Source organism: Amblyraja radiata, chromosome 7 (genome assembly GCF_010909765.2).
Source record: "Amblyraja radiata isolate CabotCenter1 chromosome 7, sAmbRad1.1.pri, whole genome shotgun sequence".
Taxonomy (NCBI): domain Eukaryota; kingdom Metazoa; phylum Chordata; class Chondrichthyes; order Rajiformes; family Rajidae; genus Amblyraja; species Amblyraja radiata.
The window spans coordinates 12,321,126-12,342,710 of NC_045962.1; the positions used below are offsets into that span (position 1 = coordinate 12,321,126).

General features: G+C 44.6%; 1 protein-coding gene across 5 annotated transcripts in view; it reads left to right on the plus strand.

Annotated features, from left to right (window-relative positions):
• The window catches only part of hecw2 (HECT, C2 and WW domain containing E3 ubiquitin protein ligase 2), a 342,360-nt gene that overhangs the window by 170,349 nt on the left and 150,426 nt on the right, over positions 1-21,585 (plus strand). For all 5 annotated transcript variants that reach the window (XM_033023729.1, XM_033023732.1, XM_033023733.1 and 2 more), the window contains exons 3-4: positions 3,409-3,516; positions 18,015-18,109. In XM_033023729.1, the coding sequence (XP_032879620.1) occupies positions 3,409-3,516; positions 18,015-18,109 (203 nt within the window). The remainder of the gene's footprint in view (positions 1-3,408; positions 3,517-18,014; positions 18,110-21,585) is intronic.

The following is a 21,585-nucleotide window of genomic DNA, read 5'->3' on the forward strand; positions in this document are numbered from 1 at the left end:
CTGGAATGGACAGGAGAGGAACTAGTTCCAAACTCCTTTATTCCATTGTGTAGGAAGGAACTGCACATACTGGTCTAAACCGAAGATAGACACAAAAAGCAGGAATAACTCAGCAGGGCAGACAGCATCTCTGAAGAAAAAGAGTAGATGAAATTTCGGGTCGAGACCCTTCTTCAGACTGAGAGTCAGGGGAAAGGTCTCGACCTGAAACATCACCTGTTGATTTGTGGTCCTTATAATAACAGTGGCCTCACACCAGGTTATATAGAGTTTAATGGTTACAAGCAATACAACTTCTCACTTAAGAGTTCACTTTAAGGCTAACAAGCTAGTGGGTGTAACTACAAATGCATGACTCATAGCATGAGCCACTAATCTACATCACCTATTCCTTTTCTCTGGAGATGCTGTCTGACCCGCTGAGTTACTCCAGCTTTTTGCCTCTATCTTCCTTTATTCCATTCCTCCTTGTCCTGGGATAACATGACTCACGAGGGCTTCTTTGACTGCTGGTCTTGGTGGAGTTTGATAGGGTTGCAATTGTGTTTAAATATCTCACTTGAATTGAAGAAGTTAGGAAATACCCATAGTGCTTGCCCATAGATTGTGGCAAGGCCTGCATGTTATAACGGGCTACAAAGTCAAGTCGGGCAATATCAACAACAACCATGAGTCCTTCTGGGGCACTTAGACAACAAGGACACCTACATTAGATTCCTATTTATTGATTGTAGCTCCGCCTTTCAACACATCATTTCATCCAAACCTATCTCCAAACTCACAGGATCCTTGACTCTCTGATCCACAGACTACAATCAGTGAGGATGGGTGGCAACAAATCCTCCACAATAACTCTTAATACTGGTGTACCACAGGGATGCATTCTCAGTCCCTTATTATACTCCCTTTACAGGAATGTACAGTATGGCCAACTTCTGCTCCAATTTCATCTACAAGTTTGCAGATGACACCACCGCAGTGGGCTTGGATTAGGAACAATGACGAGATGGATTCCAGGAATGAAGCAGAGAACTTAGTAACATGTTGTCAGGGCAACAACCTCTCTCTCAACGTCATTAAGACAAAGGAGCTTGTTGTCGACTTCAGGAGTACATAAACCCAATCTGCATTAACAGTGACAAAATGGTTGCGAGCTTCAAGTTCCTTGGAGTCAATATAACCAACGATCTGTAGTGGACCAGCCCCAATGAAGCGACAGCCTAGAAGGTACACCTCAACTTCCTCAGGAGACTGAAGAAATTCAGCATGTCTGCATAATTTGTGGCGCATGTGTACAAACTTCTACAGATGCATCACAGAAAGCACCCTGTTGTGTTGCATCACAGCTTGGTTTGAGAACAGGTCTGCCCAAGACTGTGGGTGTAACCCGGTCCATCAAACAGACTAGATTTTCCTGCCATTGACTCCATCTTTACTTCATGCTGCCTCAGTAAAGCCAACAAAATCAAAGGCTTGTCTCATCCTGGTCATTTTGCCTTCTCTCACACACGTAGGACTGAAGATACAGAAGCTTGAAAGTGCGCAACACCAGTCTCTGGGAACAGCCCCCAACATTATCGTACCCTGGCCACTCAATTCTCCCCTTTCCCATCAGGCTGAAGGAATAGAAGTGACATAACGCACGCCTCCATATTCAGGAACAGTTTCTTCTCAGCTGTTATCAGGCAACTGAACTATCCTACCACCAACTAGTGAGCCCTGAACAACTATCTACCTCATTGGAGACCCTTGGACTATCTTTGCTTGAACTTTACTGGCTTTATCTTGCACTAAATGTTATTCACGATATTCTGTTTATCATGTATCTATGCACAGTGGACGGCTCGATTGTAATTATGTATTGTCCTTCCATTGACTGGTTGACATGCAACAAAAGCTTTTCACTGTACCTCGGTTCATGTGATAATAAACTAAACTCAACTCAAGTGGATGGAGAGAGATTGGTACATCAGTCCTGGTTATTCTTTCTCCAAATCAGTTAAAGAAATAATGTAATTAAAAGCAATCTTCATGCTTTCACATAGGAGTTTAAGATGGGAAGAATTGCAAGTCAATCTAGCTCTGCTATTCCTCTTCGTTGGGCCATGGATAAGTTGCATCTACTCCAATTTGTGCCATTCAAGGTGGAGGATGGGACCAATGTGCTATCTACTGGTAGTGCAGGAGGTGCTTGACAGGTGGTCATGGGTAGTTTAGGAGGAGATATTAGTTGAGGTTTTGATGAAGGAACAAGGTTCTCAGTCCAGTCCCAGATGCTGCTTCTTCATTGTGATTGGTCACCAGGCAAAGGTTCCTGGCACCTCATATTTCGCTTGAGCAGCTTACAACCCAGCAGTACGAACATTGACTTCTCTAACTTCAAGTAACCCTTGCATCCCCTCTCTCTCCATCCCTCCCCCACCCAAGTCGTACCAGCTTCAAAGTTGTCCTGTTGAGTTTCATTATCTGTGCCCGTTTTCACATAGCACACAGCTAACAGTGGCCTGTTTCCTTTATCATCTTATTTTTCTGCACATCATTCATTTATTCTATATCTCTCTACATCACCGTTTATATCTCTCGTTACCCTTTCCCCTGACTCTGAAGAAGGGTCTCGACCCGAAACGTCACCTATTAATTTTCTCCAAAGATGCTGTCTGACCCACTGAGTTATTCCACCTTTCTTTGTTTGTCAAAAGTTCCATCAAGTTGGTTGTGGTGTTACCTTTTTAAGGTGCCATTGGGAACATCCTTGGTGTTTGCTCTCTCCCCCCAGTAATGTTTTGCTGTGATGGAGCTGAGTGCTTGGTTGGGAAGTCTTGTGTTTCTAATCTTGTGATTAGTCTCAGTGCTGGGGATGTTCGACTGAGAGAGGGTTGTTAACAGCATAATCCTGCCAAATGTCTTAGTTGTGCTGTAAAATCTACGATGATTTTCTAGCTTATTCCTTGGTTTTACTTACTTATACTGATGAAATTCCGGTTCTACTACTGTGCTTTCAACACTGTGCGCTGTTGATATTCAAAAGATTATGCATGGACTTGTAACACAATATTTCGCAGCTTTCTCATTGTCAACATTTTTCAAATTATAACCAGCATGTATATTTAATAATTTTGCTTTAAAAAAAATGCATTATCTTGCCTCATGAATATTCAGTGCATTAATTATTATTACTTACAAACTGTACTGAAGTACATACTGTACATTTGTCAAAATCCCATTTGGTTGAAGGCTTAAAAAACATTCAATCACAAAAGCTGTCTTAATGGTTAAAATGTTCCTGATATTTAGATGGCTCCTTTTAAATCGTATTTCAGTTTTCTGCCCGTTTTCTTGGCACTGGATAGAAATAAATGGATTCTATGTTACCAGGTATATATATGCTCTTTATTTTCTCTTTTAAAGATGAGATCTCTCCAGGAAATGTCTGGGACTCCAAAAATCGGGGTGTAAATGGAACCCAGAACGGGCAGATTGTGTGGCGAATTGAGCCTGGCCCGTACTTTATGGAGGGTAAGGATAAATTATTTTTTTACTTTGTGATATTGAAACAAATTGGTGAAAGGCAACAACAAAACTCGCTTTGTTACAAAAATGTTTAATGCCGTAAAATATCCCATGGCGTTTCTCAGAATATAATTAAATTCATATTTCACTTGGGCAGCTTATACCCCAGCGGTATGAACTTTGACATCTAACTTTAAGTAGCCCTTCCTTTACCCCTCTCTCTCCATCCGCTCCCCTTTCTCAGTTCTCCGACCATTCTTACTGTCTCCAACTACATTTTATCTCTGTTTGCTTTGTTGTTACCTTCTCCCATGTTGACAGGGGTCTCCTCTATTTTCTTCACTTCACTCACATCCTCTCCTTCCAGCTCAAATAACAATCCGAGTCACCTGGTCCTCACCTTTCACACTTCCTGCTCTGTATTTAATGGGTTGGCTCCATAACTTCCACCACCTTCAATAAGATTCTGTGGACTGGACATATCTTCCCCTTCCCTTTGTGTATTCCAAAGAGACATCCACTCCATGACCTTTTGGTCCACTCTTTCATCTCCATCAGCCATTTCCCTTTTAATGACAACTTCCCATCCCACTGTGGAAGGTGCAACAATCTCTCTTTTATCTCTCCACTGCCCATCATTCTGGAATCCAAACAGTTTTTGAGGTGAAGCATTAATTCACTTGGTTCTCCTCCAATGTAGAGTATTGCAAATAGTGCTCACAATGTCAACTTATTTTGAATGGAGAAACCAAAGGAGCATTGTGTGACCACTTTGCAGACCATCTCCAGTCAGTCTACAAGGGCAACCCTGAACTTCTAGTCTCCTGTTATTTAATTTCTACATTACATTCTCACTATGATCGCTCTCCCTACATTGACCAACTCTGCTCCAACGATTTCCAATGTAACCTCGAGGAACAGCAACCCAACTTCATCTTTCTATGTTGCAGCTGTTTAAACTTAATGATATTTTAACAATTAACAGCTAAGCCCCATTTAACCCCCGCACACTTAATCTTCTCTCTCCCTACAGATGTGGCCATGTGTTTCATTTCTCTTTTGCTTTCTCTAGCTGCCTTTTTTTAAAGTAATGATTTGCTTGACAACCTGGCCTGCACTCTATCACAGACATTTCCTCAGTTATCTCCATTCCTTCCCTCAGCTTTATCCTAAAGCACACATCCTGCCGAAACCAATTCCAACGAAGTACCTTTAACCCAACAGGTGGACTGTTTCTCTCCCCAATTCTGTTGCCAGACCCACTGTGCACCTTCCAACATTTTCCATTTTTGGTCGGATGCCCAGCAATTTTTTTATAACTAACGAACATATTATATGTCATGGTAGCCATGCCTCCTGGTTAGATGCTAAAAATAACTAAGTCACACTTTGTTTTGATTTAGGTGTCTTGTTATATTAATAGAGGAAATAGTTTGGTTCAAAGCTTTTATCCTCAACTAATATTGCCTGGAATCTGGTCATAAAGTAATAATCCTCAGGTGTGCATGGTTCCTTCAGTACCTGATGTAGGCTGTCCTGATATTTATATCAGATTGGTTACAGTGTATGCACATTTTATGCTTTGTTTCTTTGTAAACATTTACCATGAATTTCCAGTTTTTTAAATATATACAAAGAGTATATCTCTCTCTCTGGGTCTCTCTCTCTGGGTCTCTCTCTCTGGGTCTCTCTGGGTCTCTCTCTCTGGGTCTCTCTCTCTGTCTCTCTCTGTCTTTCTCTGTCTCTGTGTGTCTCCGTCTCTGTCTCTGTGTCCATCTCACTCTCTCCATGTCTGTCTCTGCCTCTGTCTCTGTCTCTGTGTCCGTCTCACCCTCTCCCTCTCTCTCTGTCCGTCTCCGTCTCTCTCTCTCTGTCTCCGTCTATCTCTCTGTCTGTCTCTCTGTCTATCTCTCTGTGTCTGTGTATGTGTGTGTGTCTCTCTCTCTCTGTCTGTGTCTCTCTGTCCCTCTGTGTGTCCTTCTCTGTCTCTGCATTAACATACAAGAACCACGGTCTGTAACAATGCAAGGCGTTATTTATAACTTGAGCAAGGCTTTATCAATGGAATGTGTTTGGGTTCATGTACGGATTTGCTGAAGAGATAAGGATTGCTTTGTGAAGCGTCAACAACTTCAAGGACTATGGAGGGAAAGATTTGGAAGTGGGCTGCTGGGTCGGAACACAGATTTTATTAACACTGATATCAAGGATTTTAATCGAGGATGATGTGAGGGAGGGAGGCCATGTCTGATAATTTCATTTCCTGAGAAAAGTGGGCGTTGAACGACAGTAAAATCTTAATAAACACACAGTTCCAAGTTATAAAATCAAAATGTCTTAACTAAGTGCATCATCATGTCATTGACATTGCATTATACAGAGGCCTTTATTATTAAATCATTGTGCCTTTAAGCTTTTGAAACCCTTGAAAGAAGTGCAGGAGCCCAGTGTCAGTGTTCGTGCAGGCTGACGGTAATGTGAATGACGCTTGTGGGAACAGGAAATGTCATCTCCAGTGACTACAGATGTAACTACTCCGAGAAGCTGAGGATCAGGTGTTTACACACGAGTAACCGGACACAGGCCAGACTGTGTGCTGCATTCCTCTCTGATGATAGGGTATCTCTTCCTTGTGTTATAACATTTTTGTTGTGGCACGCAAGAGATTTTAAAGCAGGGGTGCTTCTAAAAATAAAGGCCAGGGTGGGTTCTCTGGGAAATAAAAAGCACTTGTGCATTTGATATTTCCTGAAAGAGTTGCATTTCATTTCAGCTCTGAGAGGTTTTGTCACTTGTAGCTCAAGCTGCAAAAAAGATAGGAACTATTTATGCAATGTTGCCTGTATTCACTAGTGTCATTGTGTTAATAGCTCTTTCTAAGCTCCCCCCCCCCCCAGTCTAGTTTCAGTCAATAAAATACTGAGTCAAGCACTTGCGCATCTTGGAAAAACACAATAGCAGTTCCCACTATTATACCTAACCACCGCGGGTTCGACCCTCGTATCTGCCTGGCCAAGCCCTCTTTAGCCTCGTTCAAGCAGAGATACTCCAGAAGGTCACGCATTCCCAAGCGGTCTCCCAGAAGATCGACACAGGACCTCGTGGGAGCGGCCTTTTATAGGTCCCCGAACCTTGAGGGGCCAAACCACATGGGGGAGGTCTCTATACAGTCCAATAACCGATATGGATTAACTCAGTACATGATAGACATTTCCCCAACCCAATAATACAGTGACTAATACAATGTATTCAAACGGTGCTTCTGAAAGGAAGCAAACATCACAACATGTGCCTTGATATTCAAGAAACCCAGACAAGGCTCAATACTTAATCAAATCAACATCTAGCAAAGTAAAGCTTTGTAACAATATTTACAATGTTTACAGTGGCTGTTCCACTGACTCTCCCCCATCCCCCTCCAACTATGTCACCCCCGCTCTTCCCCACCCACATTACAGCCCTCTCACCCCCCCACCCCCTGACCACCCACCACCCCTCCAACACCCACAACCCCCCCCCCCCCCCCCACACATCGCCCTGTCCCCAGTCCACCCACCTGCCTTCCTCTGGCCCCAACTCCCAACCCTGCCGGGTGTTCACCACCCCCCCCCGACCTCCCCCTCTCCCACACCGAACGGTCTGTCCTCAGCAGAGGTCTTACCTTTGTCCCCCTCCGTCCCCATCTCAATGGGTTCCGCGCCCACCATGACTTGGAGCGCTTCTACCGTCGTCTCCGCCTCACAGCGCACTTCCATGGGAAGGAGTCCTCGCCCCCCAATGATGACCCTTTTTCCCGTCTCCAACGCACCCCCTCCTCGTGGAACCCCTCTCGTAAAGTCCCGGCTCTGGAACTCTTTATCCAGAACTGCCGCCGCGACGTCAACCGCCTCAACTTCTCCACTCCCCTGTCTCACTCCAATCTCTCCCCCCCTGAACGCACTGCCATTGAATCACTCCGCAAAAACCCAGATTGGGTTATCAAACCAGCTGACAAGGGAGATGCCGTGGTAGTCTGGCGCGTCGATCTCTACAAAGCTGAGGCCACGCGCCAACTCTCGGACACCTCCTCCTACTTACCCTTGGACCATGACCCCACTGACGAGCACCAGGCCACCATATCTAGCACCATCACCGACTTCATCAATTCCCACGCCCTGCCCGACCAAGCTTCCAACCTCATCGTTCCCCAGCCCCGCACGGCCCGTTTTTAACTTCTCCCCAAAATCCACAAACCCGGCTCTCCCGGCAGACCCATTGTCTCTGCTTGTTCGTGCCCCACCGAACTCATCTCCACATACCTTGACTCCATACTATCCCCCTTGGTCAAATCCCTTCCCACCTATGTTCTAGACACCTCAGACACTCTCCGCCGCCTCCGCGCATTCCACTCTCTAGGCCCTCACCCCCTTATCTTCACCATGGATGTCCAGTCACTCTACACCTCCATCCCCCACCAGGATGGCCTCAAAGCCCTCCGGTTCTTCCTCGACCAGAGGAGCAACCTATACCCAGCCACTGACACCCTCCTCTGCCTAGCGGAGTTGGTCCTCACCCTCAACAACTTTATGTTTGACTCCTCCCATTTCCTCCAAACACAAGGCGTAGCTATGGGCACACGCATGGGCCCCAGCTACGCCTGCCTCTTTGTCGGGTACGTTGAACAATCCTTGTTCAATACGTACCAGGGCCCCATCCCCGACCTCTACCTCCGTTACATTGACGACTGCTTTGGGGCCACCTCCTGCACCCACACACAACTGACTGACTTCATCCACTTCACCACCAACTTCCATCCGGCACTCCAATACACCTGGACCATTTCCGACACTTCCCTACCATTCCTTGACCTCACCATCTCCATCGCAGGGGACAGACTTCTGACCGACATACACTACAAACCAACTGACTCACATGGCTATCTGGACTACACGTCTTCCCACCCTGCCCCCTGTAGACTCCATCCCCTACTCCCAATTCCTCCGCCTACGCCGCATCTGCTCCCAGGATGAGGCGTTCCACACCAGGGCATCGGAAATGTCCTCGTTCTTCAGGGAATGGGGATTCCCATCCGCCACCATAGATGGGGCTCGCACCAGGGTCTCATCCGTACCCCGCAACACTGCTCTCTCTCCCCATCCCCGCACTCGCAACAAGGACAACTAGTCCCCCTAGTCCTCACCTTTCACCCCACCAGCCGGCAAATACAACAAATAATCCTCCGCCATTTCCGCCAACTCCAACGTGACCCCACCACTCGCCACATCTTCCCATCTCCCCCTATGTCTGCCTTCCGCAAAGACTGCTCCCTCCGCAACTCCCTTGTCAATTCTTCCCTTCCCTCCCGTACCACCCCCTCCCCGGGCACTTTCCGTTGCAACCGCAAGAAATGCAACACCTGTCCCTTCACCTCCCCCCTCGACTCCAGTCAAGGACCCAAGCAGTCGTTCCAGGTGCGACAAAGGTTCACCTGTATCTCCTCCAACCTCATCTACTGCATCCGCTGCTCTAGATATCAGCTTATTTACATCGGGGAGACTATGCGGAGATTGGGCGATCGTTTCGCCGAACACCTCCGCTCAGTCCGCAATAACCTACCTGAACTCCCGGTGGCTCAGCACTTCAACTCCCCCTCCCATTCCCAATCCGACCTCTCTGTCCTGGGTCTCCTCCATTGCCAGAGTGAGCAACACCGGAAATTGGAGGAACAGCACCTCGTATTCCGCCTGGGTTGCTTGTGTCCGGATGGCATGAACGTTGAATTCTCCCAGTTTTGCTAGCCCTTGCTGTCTCCTCCCCTTCCTTAACCCTCGAGCTGTCTCCTCCCATCCCCCCGCCCTCGGGCTCCTCCTCCTCCGTTTTTCCTTCCTTCTCCCCCCCACCCCCCATCAGTCTGAAGAAGGGTTTCGGCCCGAAACGTCGCCTATTTCCTTCGCTCCATAGATGCTGCTGCACCCGCTGAGTTTCTCCAGCATTTTTGTGTACCTTTACAATGTATATGTCTGATTTGCATTTATCCAATCCGTTGCATGCAATTTGCCCCTAATTGTCAGTATCTGCAGATGTTCCATTCTCTTCCTGCAGCTGTTATCTAGACTCTAGACAAACTGGCACCATTCTGCAGCTTGACCAAATGGCCTAGCAGCCCAGAAGCCGTTACTCAATTTTAGCGTCCTGGCCTCTCCAATTTGACCAGAATTAACAATTATGTGGCTAAAAGGTACAGTTTTGATTAGTGTTAGAACATACTGTAGGTAAACCTGCCTATGCATAAAATGTGTTTTTCATGTTGAAGGTACAACACATTTAAACAAATTATGGAGTTGGTGTACATGATTATATTATATTTATTACAACATGGGCCTCAAGAGACAAATGTTTCCAATTTGATAACTTGATAATTACTAAAGTGAGTGTTCTAGTTTTAAAAAGATATGCAGAATGACATATGAACAGGCATTAGGAGTCTGAATATAGAAACTATATAAACACCTTTCATTTGCTGTGTTCTAGCTGCAAATAGAAATGATTCGATTTGGAATTGCTTTACAAAACTCTAGCTTTTCTTCAAATGAGGGAAGTGGCAATGGAGCCTTCTTGATTATATTCACAAATGACAAATTTCTTGCAGCTGAAAAACAATGTCAACACATCTGTCCTCCAGCTTCTGCAATAATTAATTACTACCAGTTATGAATAGGCCTGCTGTAAACACTTGCTCTTACTTCATCCCTTCCGCTCACTTCTATCTACCAGCTATCTCCCCTCCAGCAGCCTGAGGAAGGGTGCCGATCCAAAATGTTTTCTGTCCATTTCCCTTCTTAGATGCTTCTTCTTCTTCTTGCGTAGGGCGTACACAGCCTAAAGTTGCACAACAACTTGTTCTATTTGATCTTATTTGATTGTGCACGCCAGTTTGATTGCATTCGTGAAGGTTGCAATCTCCCACCCCTTCTTAGATGCTGCCTCATCTGCTGAGTTCCTTTAACAGCCTGATTTTTGCTCAAGATTCCAGTATCTGCAGATTCTTGTGTCTCCTGCTGGATGGTAAATAATGGTAAAGTCCTCACATGGCCTTTTCATGGAAGGTACACAAAAATGCTGGAGAAACTCAGCGGGTGCAGCAGCATCTATGGAGCGAAGGAAATAGGCAACGTTTAGGGCCGAAGAAGGGTTTCGGCCCGAACTGCACCCACTGAGTTTCTCTAGGATTTTTGTGTACCTTCGATTTTCCAGCATCTGCAGTTCCTTCTTAAATGCCTTTTCATGTGAGGGGCAGAACCCATTAAATCCTTCTTTCAAGGTTAAAGTCTGAAGGTCATGAGGAATAGGTGCAGGCCATTCGGCCCTTCAAGTCTACTCCACCATACAATCATGGCTGATCTATCTCTCCCTCCTAACCCCATTCTCCTGCCTTCTCCCCATAACCTCTGACACCTGTACTAATTAAGAATCTATCTATCTATCCCCTGAGGCAAAAGCAGTTTTCTGCTTTGGTGTAACTGAGATAGTTCAAATACAAATTGCCACATGTTTAGAGTCTCATAACGTTTGCTCCTCGAAGGAAAATGACCAAAATAACGTTTAAATTTCAGGACATTGTCTTAAAACAGTGCAGTCTCAGGAGGGACAGTTATCAGTGTTCTCCCATTGACATGATTTTTATTTCCTGTGACACAAGGTTTGGTAGATCAGCCTTCATCTAATTCCATTTGAGATGAACTATGTTAGCAAAACAATGTCAACACATCTCCAACATACCACTTAGTGTCTTTTCTTATTGTTTGTAACTGATTAGTTGAGACCTTATGCCAAAATAAACTATTTAAAAAAAATGTATAATATTTTCTATGACAGTGCCTTGCACATAAATTTGATTTATTTTGTAAAATGAGGGCTTACATAAAATTTAAATGAAATATCTAAATATGAATAAACCTTGAAAATGGCCATGATGTTGCACATAGTAAACTTAAAGACCAGTCTCTTAACTGGTAAATTTGAATTTGTAAATTTAAAGACCATCTTCTTTTGATATACGATATATGTCAATTTCCCAACCAGAAAATTGTCTGCCCTTTCAACCTAGTTGTTTTAACGGCGTGGTTTCAGACAGCAGATGTGAATGAGTAGTAATGAAAGGCCTTCTGGTCTCAAAATGATGTGCTAATTTGCAGGGTCTCATATAGAACCATGGAGGAACTGAACTAGCTTGAGCTTGTCTTGAGTCTGGTCAGTGGGGCTCTTCTGCAGAGTGTCAATAGTATCTAGCAGGACCGCTTTCCACTCAGCCCATGGGGTTGTCATTGTCCTTTGGAAGGGGTATTGGATTGGTTCTGACCTAGTATTGGTACAGATTTGTGTGTTTGAAGACTGGAGCAAAGTTAATAAGATGTGCTCGATAGTTCAGAAGAACAACGACCATGGCGATGGGAAGGAAGGAAGGAAAGGTCTCCTCTTTGCACTGCGCAACAGACAACAGTGCAGAAGGCATGAAAGATGTGATAAATTCCTAGAAATGCTGTTGTGTGGAAGCAAGAGAATGATCAGTAACAATGATGATCAGTAACAGTGCCAGAAATCATCCATTAATTTTGAAGCAATTTGTGAAGAGGATTCTGCTTTACCTTCAAGCCACAAGAAGCACAGTCCAATGAGCTCAAGGTTGGGAAGGCAACCGTCCATTTCTGTTGTGAGGGTTGCCTAGATTCTATGTAGTGTTTCAAGGTCACGAGTGATAGACAATAGACAATAGGTGCAGGAGTAGGCCATTCGGCCCTTCGAGCCAGCACCGCCATTCAATGTGATCATGGCTGATCATCCCCAATCAGTACCCCGTTCCTGCCTTCTCCCCATATCCCCTGACTCCGTTATCTTTAAGAGTACTATCTAGCTCTCTCTTGAAAGCATCCAGAGAACTTGCCTCCACTGCCCTCTGAGGCAGAGAATTCCACAGACTCACCACTCTCTTTGGGAAAAAGTGTTTCCTCGTCTCCGTTCTAAATGGCTCACTCCTTATTCTTAAACTGTGGCCCCTGGTTCTGGACTTCCCCAACATCGGGAACATGTTTCCTGCCTCTAGCGTGTCCAAGCCCTTAACAATCTTATATGTTTCAATGAGATCCCCTCTCATCATTCTAAACTCCAGAGTGTACAAGCCCAGCTGCTCCATTCACTCAGCATATGACAGTCACGCCATCCTGGGAATTAACCTTGTAAACCTACACTGCACTCCCTCAATAGCAAGAATGTCCTACCTCAAATTAGAGGACCAAAACTGCACACAATACTCCAGGTGTGGTCTCACTAGGGCACTGTACAACTGCAGAAGGACCTCTTTGCTCCTATATTCGATTCCTCTTGTTATAAATGCCAACATGCCATTCGCTTTCTTCACTGCCAGCTGTACCTGCATGCTTACTTTCATAGACTGATGTACAAGGACCCCCAGATCCCGTTGTACTTCCCCTTTTCCCAAGTTGACGCCATTTAGATAGTAATCTGCCTTCCTGTTTTTGTTACTAAAGTGGGTAACCTCACATTTATCTGCATTAAACTTCATCTGCCATGCATCTGCCCACTCCCCCAACCTGTCCTAGTCACCCTGCATTCTCATAGCATCCTCCTCACAGTTCACACTGCCACCCACCGTTGTGTCATCTGCAAATTTGCTAATGTTACTTTGAATCCCTTCATCCAAATCATTGATGTATATTGTAAATAGCTGCGGTCCCAGCACCGAGCCTTGCGATACCCCACTAGTCACTGCCTGCCATTCTCAAAGGGACCCGTTAATCCCTACTCTTTGTTTCCTGTCTGCCAACCACTTCTCTATCCATGTCAGCACTCTACCCCCAATACCATGTGCCCTAATTCTGTCCATTAATCTCCTATGTGGGACCTTATCAAATGCTTTCTGAAAGTCCAGGTACACTACATCCACTGGCTCTCCCTTGTCCATTTTCCTAGTTACATCTTCAAAAAATTCCAGAAGATTAGTCAAGCATGATTTCCCCTTCGTAAATCCATGCTGACTTGGACCGATCCTGTTACTGCTATCCAAATGTGCGGCTATTTCATCTTTTATAATTGACTCCAGCAACTTCCCCACCACCGATGTCAGACTAACTGGTCTATAATTCCCTGTTTTCTCTCTCCCGCCTTTCTTAAAAAGTGGGATAACATTAGCTACCCTCCAATTCACAGGAACTGATCCTGAGTCTATAGAACATTGGAAAATTATCACCAATGCATCCACGATTTCTAGAGCCACTTCCTTAAGTACCCTAGGATAGGAGCAGAATTAGGCCATCTGTCCCATCAAGTCTACTCCACCATTCAATCATGGCTGATCTATATCTCCCTCCTAACCCCATTCTCCTGCCTTCTACCCGTAACATCTGACACCCGTACTAATCGAGAATCTATCTATCTCTGCCTTTAAAAAAATGTCCACCCTCTGACTAAAGAAATTCTTCCTCATCTCCTTCCTGAAGGAACATCCTTTCATTGTGAGGCTTTGAACTCTAGTCCAAGACTCTCCCACTGGTGGAAACATCCAATCCACATCCACTCCATCCAAGCTTTTCACTATTCTGTATGTTTCAATGGGCACAGGCCCAGTGCCGTCAAACGCTCATCATATTTTAACCCACTCATTCCCGGGACCCTAACAGAATCTAATTCATTTAACATGTTAGGTATTCAACACTATATAGTGATGGGATTAAAATTTAACAAACAATTAATTTTTATTAGCACGTGGAATGTTTGAGATTGTCTACCAGAAATGGATCTGAAATTGTAGGTCGGACCCTACCTTTCACTACTGTGTGGCATTGTGAATAAAATCATGAATCGCCATTCTACATACCCAAACAACAGGTAGTCTTTCACTAACTGTTAACCAGCACCACTTCCGAATACAGCAATTATCACTTGTGAAATATGAAATATTGTCACTCTGTCAGCGAACACGATTTAGAACTTGAGATTTGATGGTTTAGTCATTTGAGCAAAAAGAATATTGTAACTGTGGACTTCTGCATGCTCAAAGCACTGACTGTAACTGAACCATTATTCTCAAGAGGAGAAAGAGCATATTGATTTGGTTACACACCTCTATTTTATTGCTATTTCCAGATTGCATGAAGTCAAAGGTCACATCTTGCAGGGCACAATAAAAAAAGTAAAGGTCAGAACAGAACCTGTACTCCACAGCCCCATCCAGCCTGCACGCCGACATGGCAAAATCAAAGATGATCCTGCACATTAATGTCACTTTCCCACCAAAAATAATATCCTATTTGAATGTTGAAAATGCCCGCAAATACAGAACATCCACAGTGATCTCACGTATAGAACTTATTCACAATTCTTTTCCAGCTGATCTGTGATCTTCTTCTGCACGGGAGCAGATCTTAATGTGGTCCCGATGATATAGCCAGAGGCAGGTTAGTTGAGCCTGTTGCCTCGCTTATGAAAGCAGCGAAAAGCGTGAAGCATTTCAAACATTTCAAAGGGGCTTAACTGGCATATTTGAGTCAGAGTACTGAGGCAAGCTTCCTGAGTGCGGCGTGCAGCGAATGTATTGTCTGCTCTTGCAATCAAGCTGCCCAACGTCACGTGAAGTCTGAGTGGGAGGAGAGCTGCCATTGAGTGGGGACACGGGGGAGTCAGGCATGGGCAGGTAGATGCTTCTCCTGGCCCCACAACATTGCTCAAGAACCTGGAATAACTCAGCGGGACAGGCAGCATCTCTGGATAGAAGGAATGGGTGACGTTTCGGGTCAAGACCTTTCTTTGAGCCTGAAGAAGGTTCTCAACCCGAAACACCAGTCTGAAGAAGGGTCTCGACCCGCCCATGGGTGAAACATTCCTTCTCTCCACCCATTCCTTCTCTCCAGAGATGCTGCCTGTCCCGCTGAGTTACTCCAGCATTTTGTGTCTATCTTCAGTTTAAACCAGCATCTGCAGTTCCTTCCTGCAACATTGCTTAAGAACCTCCTGTCCTGATTTGCAGAAGGTTTCTGGAGTTGCTGTTTAAGTCATCCTATGACCATTCAAGGGTATATTTCAATGATTGAAAATGCACCTGACTTCTATTGATGTTATCTAATATATAACAGTAGATATCCATTGTTATATACATTGTGTACTGAGGCTTCAATGTCAGGTTGTTGCAAGTTAAATGGCAGTGTCCAATGTGGCCACAAGAAAGGGGCAGTAGGTTCTGCACCCAGATTTTGATTACTGTGGTCGCAAGGGACATTCAGAACTAGGGTAGACACAAAATGCTGGAGTAATTCAGCTCAGAACTAGGGTACCCTGTGGCTCTCCTCCATGCATCCCTGAGCGTCTCTCTAACAGTAGGGGGGGGTGGGGGGGGGGGGGGGGGTGATGGTTTTAAATAGTTGGTACAAGCATTAGGTCACAAAAATTGATTTGACTGAGGAAGACTTGAACTGGACTAGCAATGAGCTACAATAGTTGGCTAATTGGCAGATGAGTGGAGTAAGTGACAGAAGGCCACAAATGAAAAGGAGACAAGGGTAGTCAAAGGATAGCATTGCTTCAAATTGGAGAATTAAATGTTCATACCACTGGGTTGTAAGCTACCAATACAATACAATACAATACAATACAATACAATTTATTTGTTGTCATTTGAACCTCATTGAGGTTCAAACGAAATTTGGTTTCTGCAGTCATACACACAAGAAAAAAGAACCAAGACACAACATAATTTACACAAACATCCATCACAGTGAATCTCCTCCTCACTGTGATGGAAGGCAAAGTCTTATCTCTCTCCATTCTCCTCCCGATGTCAGAGTCAAAGCCCCCGGCGGGCGATGGTAAGTGTCCCGCGGCCATTAAAACCGCGCCGGGTGATGCAAGGCCACGCTCCGGGTCTTGGTGTTGAGCCCCCGGCGGGCACTAACAAATCCCGCAGCCATTCAAAGCCGCGCCGGGCGATGATGTAAGGCCCCGCTCCAGGTACTCTTCAACCCCGCAACTCGGGCGGGAGAAGTCGCCGTTGCGGAAGCCCCGAACGTATTATATGAGGTGCCATTCCTCCAGTTGGTGTGCGGCATCACTCTAGCAATGGAGTTGGCCCAGGACAGAAGGATCGGTCTGGGAATGGGAAGAGGAGTTAAAATGGTTAACAACTGGGAGATCCAGCATGCCAGGGCAGACAGAGAGCAAGTGTTTGGTGAAATGGTTGTCTAGTCTATGCTCGGTCTTACAATTGTTAAGGTCACATCAAGAGCATTTGTAGAGGGAATGGACAGTCCGATTGACCATATACTGTGGACAAGGTTTGAAGAAGTACACATGAATGCCTTTCTCACCTGGAATATCCTCTCCAGTTTAACATTTCACTTGTCTTCTATCATTATCTGACACCCTTTTGTCTCCTGTTCACCCTTAGCTTTTGTCACTCCATCCATCTGCAATCAAATCCCTTGCCCCCAACCCCCCCCCCCCCCCACCCCTCACTTGTATCCATTTATCACTTGCCAGACTTTATCCCACTCCCATCTTTCTTTTCCAGCTTTCTTCCCTCATTTCAATCGGTGTGAAGAATGGTTCAAATATTTTATTTTATTATTATTATTTTTTTTTTTTTAAATTAGAAGCAATTGTACAGAGATAAAACATTTGGCATCTTAAATTTATACAATTATTGTACAGCTACATATTTAACCTTATAACACAAATTATGAAAATGAAAAAAGAAGAGAAAAAGAAAACAAGAAAGAAAGGAAGTAGAAAGTGAAAAGATAGATTGAAGAAGTACAAAAGAAAATCCGGGGTACTGATTGTGGATGATCAGCCATGATCACAGTGAATGGCGGTGCTAAGCTCGAAGGGCCGTATGGTCTACTCCTACACCTATTGTCTATTCCCTCTACAAAAGTGGTGTGGCCCACTCAGTTCCACCAGCTACAAATGGAAAATACCCGTCTAAGTCCTGTTGTAGTTACATTATCATTGTCTACTGTATATGTTGCATCAAATAAACTTTTAATACTTTACATTAAACTCCCATGGCCATTTACCTCATGGAGTCACATTTGCAAAAATGCAGGCCAATTTCTGCATCATGTATCGGTGAAAGCTCTCTACTTTTTTGTCATCATCGACACACTCCACGCACCTGACCACCGTCACAAGCTGCCCTTGGCTGAGCTTGGCCCCATCTGCAAGGTGTAAAATAGATGCCAGCAATGACCATCACTAAGCACAATGTTGGATGTAAGAGTTGATCAAAGGAATCTAATGGGTCATCTCTCTCGGAGGGAAACGGGACCTTGTCAAGTTTTAGCAGTCGTGCCAAGCAGCTCCTGCTATTTGTTTCTTTTTAAGCAATGGCAATTTCTAGTGAATACTTGGCAAAATATGTAAATCAGAACTTAAAAACTTTTTTTTTAAACTAAAGTGATTCTTCTGAAATCGTTGAGAATTTATCCAGTTGTTATCTCTCTCTCTTTGCTCCTCAGCTGAAACTAAAATCTGTTTTAAATACTACCATGGTGTAAGCGGAGCACTGCGAGCCACCACCCCATGTATTACAGTAAAAAACTCCGCTACTATGGTGAGTAGGACACTTACTATAATTGTTTGGTTGGTTTGATTCAATGCTTTGGACAGTGATTGCGGAAAATGTTGTTTGATCTATTCCCTGTCAAACGGCAGTGACCCGACAGGTTGGCCAATTGGAAGCACTCCTCTACATGGTCAGGTTGCAGTTGGATTAAACTGGGCCAAAAATAATACCGTCAGAGCTCGAAACCAGTTGCTGATAAGTGCTAGCTCTTCGCCGTGAGTAAGCTATGTAATCTGGGAGTGTTTATGATTTTTAAAAGGCTGAATTTAAGAAAGCGATGGATTTATTGCTTGGTTTTTCATAAAATCTGAATGTCTGTCAACTTCAAGATTGCTAAAGCCAATATGTCAACATTGGCAGCCACAAACAACATCATTGATGAAGTGGCCAAGAAAAAATGGACATTTAAGTGGAACGCATATGGTTGTGAGGGAGGATAAGATAGAACACTATTGATATGTAATGGTCGATAATTGTAACTACCGACTTGAAGCACTCTTCTGTAAATTTTGTAAGAATGACATCTTAACTTTGCAATGATTTTCATGTTTGTGTATTAATTATTTATTGAACTTGCCAGGAAACTTCGTCTAGCAAAGAACAACATGGGTATTTATTTAAAAATGTAATTATTGTTGATTATTAATTGATCTTCTTTCAGAAATTAAAGGTGTGTTTTTTGTTCCTTCCTGCTCATGATGGTTATAGATTATTAAAAAGGTCAACTGCTTTGATTTCCCTTGCTCAGTCAAATCCATCATGATCTTTCTTTCCAACTCTCTTTCCTTTATTTATATCTGCTTTTTCACCAAATACAAACGCTCTGCTGCATTCACCCTCATAGTACTTTCATTTTTATTTCCCATTCCTTGACGTTTATTGAATTGAGAGACATTGTTCATTCTGCTAATGAACCAAGTAACTCAGCGGGTCAGGCAGCATCTATGGAGCGATGGAATAGGTGACGTTTCGGGTCGAGACCCGAACACAGCGGGTGAGACAGCATCTCCGGAGAAAAGGAATAGGCGATGTTCTAGTTGAAACCCTTCTTCAGACACAATTCCTTTTCTCCAGAGATGCAGCCTGACCCGTTGAGCTGCTCCAGCATTTTGTGGCTATCTTTGGTATAAACTAGCATCTGCAGTTCCTTCCTATACAGAGTCCACTCTGTTGTTCTCCTGTGGCAGCAATAGCTGTGCTCCCATCTCTGTTGTTATGTTGTTATCAGCTTATGTTTTCAAAGTTCTCTGGGCAAAAAGTGTAAAAAAGTGAGATTCATTTGTAAATGCTTTAAGATGTGTACTCGAGCAGAACCTGAGCCTATGATGAAGGTAGATGTGTACCTGGGGAACTAGTTAGTGTAATGGTCAGAAACGAGTACAAGCTTCATGCATGAGATTCATTGAATGTTTATTGGTTTGTGCCACCATTTTATGTTGCCGGCTGCTGATGTTCTGCTGCTCTTGCAAAAGAGCTCTCCCAGTAATACGCAGTTATCACCATTGATCGTGAGACGCTGCTTTACAATGTCACCCCCACCCACCCATTCCCCATCCACTTGCACCCCAGACTGTTCCTGGCACCCAAGTTCAAGTGTTCAAGTGAGTTTATTGTCATGTGTCCCTGTATAGGACAATGAAATTCTTGCTTTGCTTAAGCACACAGAAAATAGTAGGCATTTACTACAAAACAGATAAATGTGTCCATATACCATGATATAAATATATACACACATGAATAAATAAACTGATAAAGTGCAAATAGCAGAAAGTGGTTATTAATAATCAGAGTTTTGTCCGAGCCAGGTTTAATAGCCTGATGGCTGTGGGGAAGTAGCTATTCCTGAACCTGGTTGTTGCAGTCTTCAGGCTCCTGTACCTTCTACATGAAGGTAGCAGGGAGATGGGTGTGTGGCCAGGATGGTGTGGGTCTTTGAAGATACTGCCAGCCTTTTTGAGGCAGCGACTGCGATAAATCCCCTCGATGGAAGGAAGGTCAGAGCCGATGATGGACTGGGCAGTGTTTACTACTTTTTGTAGTCTTTTCCTCTCCAGGGCGCTCAAATTGCCGAACCAAGCCACGATGCAACCGGTCAGCATGCTCTCTACTGTGCACCTGTAGAAGTTAGAGAGAGTCTTCCTTGACAAACCGACTCTCCGTAATCTTCTCAGGAAGTAGAGGCGCTGATGAGCTTTTTTGATAATTGCGTTAGTGTTCTCGGACCAGGAAAGATCTTCAGAGATGTGCACGCCCAGGAATTTGAAGTTCTTGACCCTTTCAACCATCGACCCATTGATATAAATGGGGCTGTGGGTCCCCCTCCTACTCCTTCCAAAGTCCACAATCAGTTCCTTGGTTTTGCTGGTGTTGAGGGCCAGGTTATTGCGCTGGCACCATATGGACAGTTGCTCGATCTCCCTTCTATATTCTGACTCATCCCCATCAGTGATACGTCCCACAACAGTGGTGTCGTCAGCGAACTTGATGATGGAGTTCGCACTGTGGTTCGCTACGCAGTCATGGGTATAGAGTGAGTACAGCAGGGGGCTGAGCACGCAGCCTTGAGGTGCTCCCGTGCTGATTGTTATCGAGGCTGACACATTTCCACCAATACGAACAGACTGTGGTCTGTGGATGAGGAAGTCGAGGATCCAGTTGCAGAGGGATGCGCAGAGACCCAGTTCTGCGAGTTTGGTAACCAGTTTGGAGGGGATGATTGTGTTGAATGCCGAGCTGTAATCGATGAATAACAGCCTGACATATGAGTTTTTGTTGTCCAAGTGGTCCAGTGCGGAGTGGAGGGCCAGCGAGATCGCATCCACCGTTGCTCTGTTGTGGCGGTAAGCGAACTGCAGTGGGTCCAGGTTTTTGTCGAGGTAGGAGTTGATTTGCTCCATGATCAGCCTCTCAAAGCACTTCATCACCACCGGCGTTAGTGCCACTGGTCGATAGTCATTGAGGCACGTCATCTTACTCTTCTTGGGCACCGGTATAATTGATGCCCTTTTAAAGCAGGTGGGGACCTCAGACCTCAGAAGTGAGAGGTTGAAAATGTCCGTAAAAACTCCCGCCAGTTGGTCCGCACAGGTTTTTTGAACATGACTGGGTATACCATCAGGACCAGGTGCTTTTCGGGGATTCGCCCCTCTGAAGGATTTCCTGACGTCGGCCTCTGTGACTGAGACCGACATGAGTTTCTAAAATTCCGCAGTCATTTTTACGAGGGTGTTGCCAGCACCTGAGCTACAGGGAGTGGTAGAGCAGGCTAGGACTTGGAGGATGAGGGTGATCTTATAGAGGTGTATAAGATCATGAGAGGAATAGAAAGGGTAACTGCACAAAGTATTTTACCCAGAATCGGGGAATCGAGAACCAGAGGACATGGGTTTTAGGTGTGGAGGGGAACATTTAATGGCGGAGGAAGTCGTTGAGGCAGGTAATATTACAATGTTTAAAAAACATTT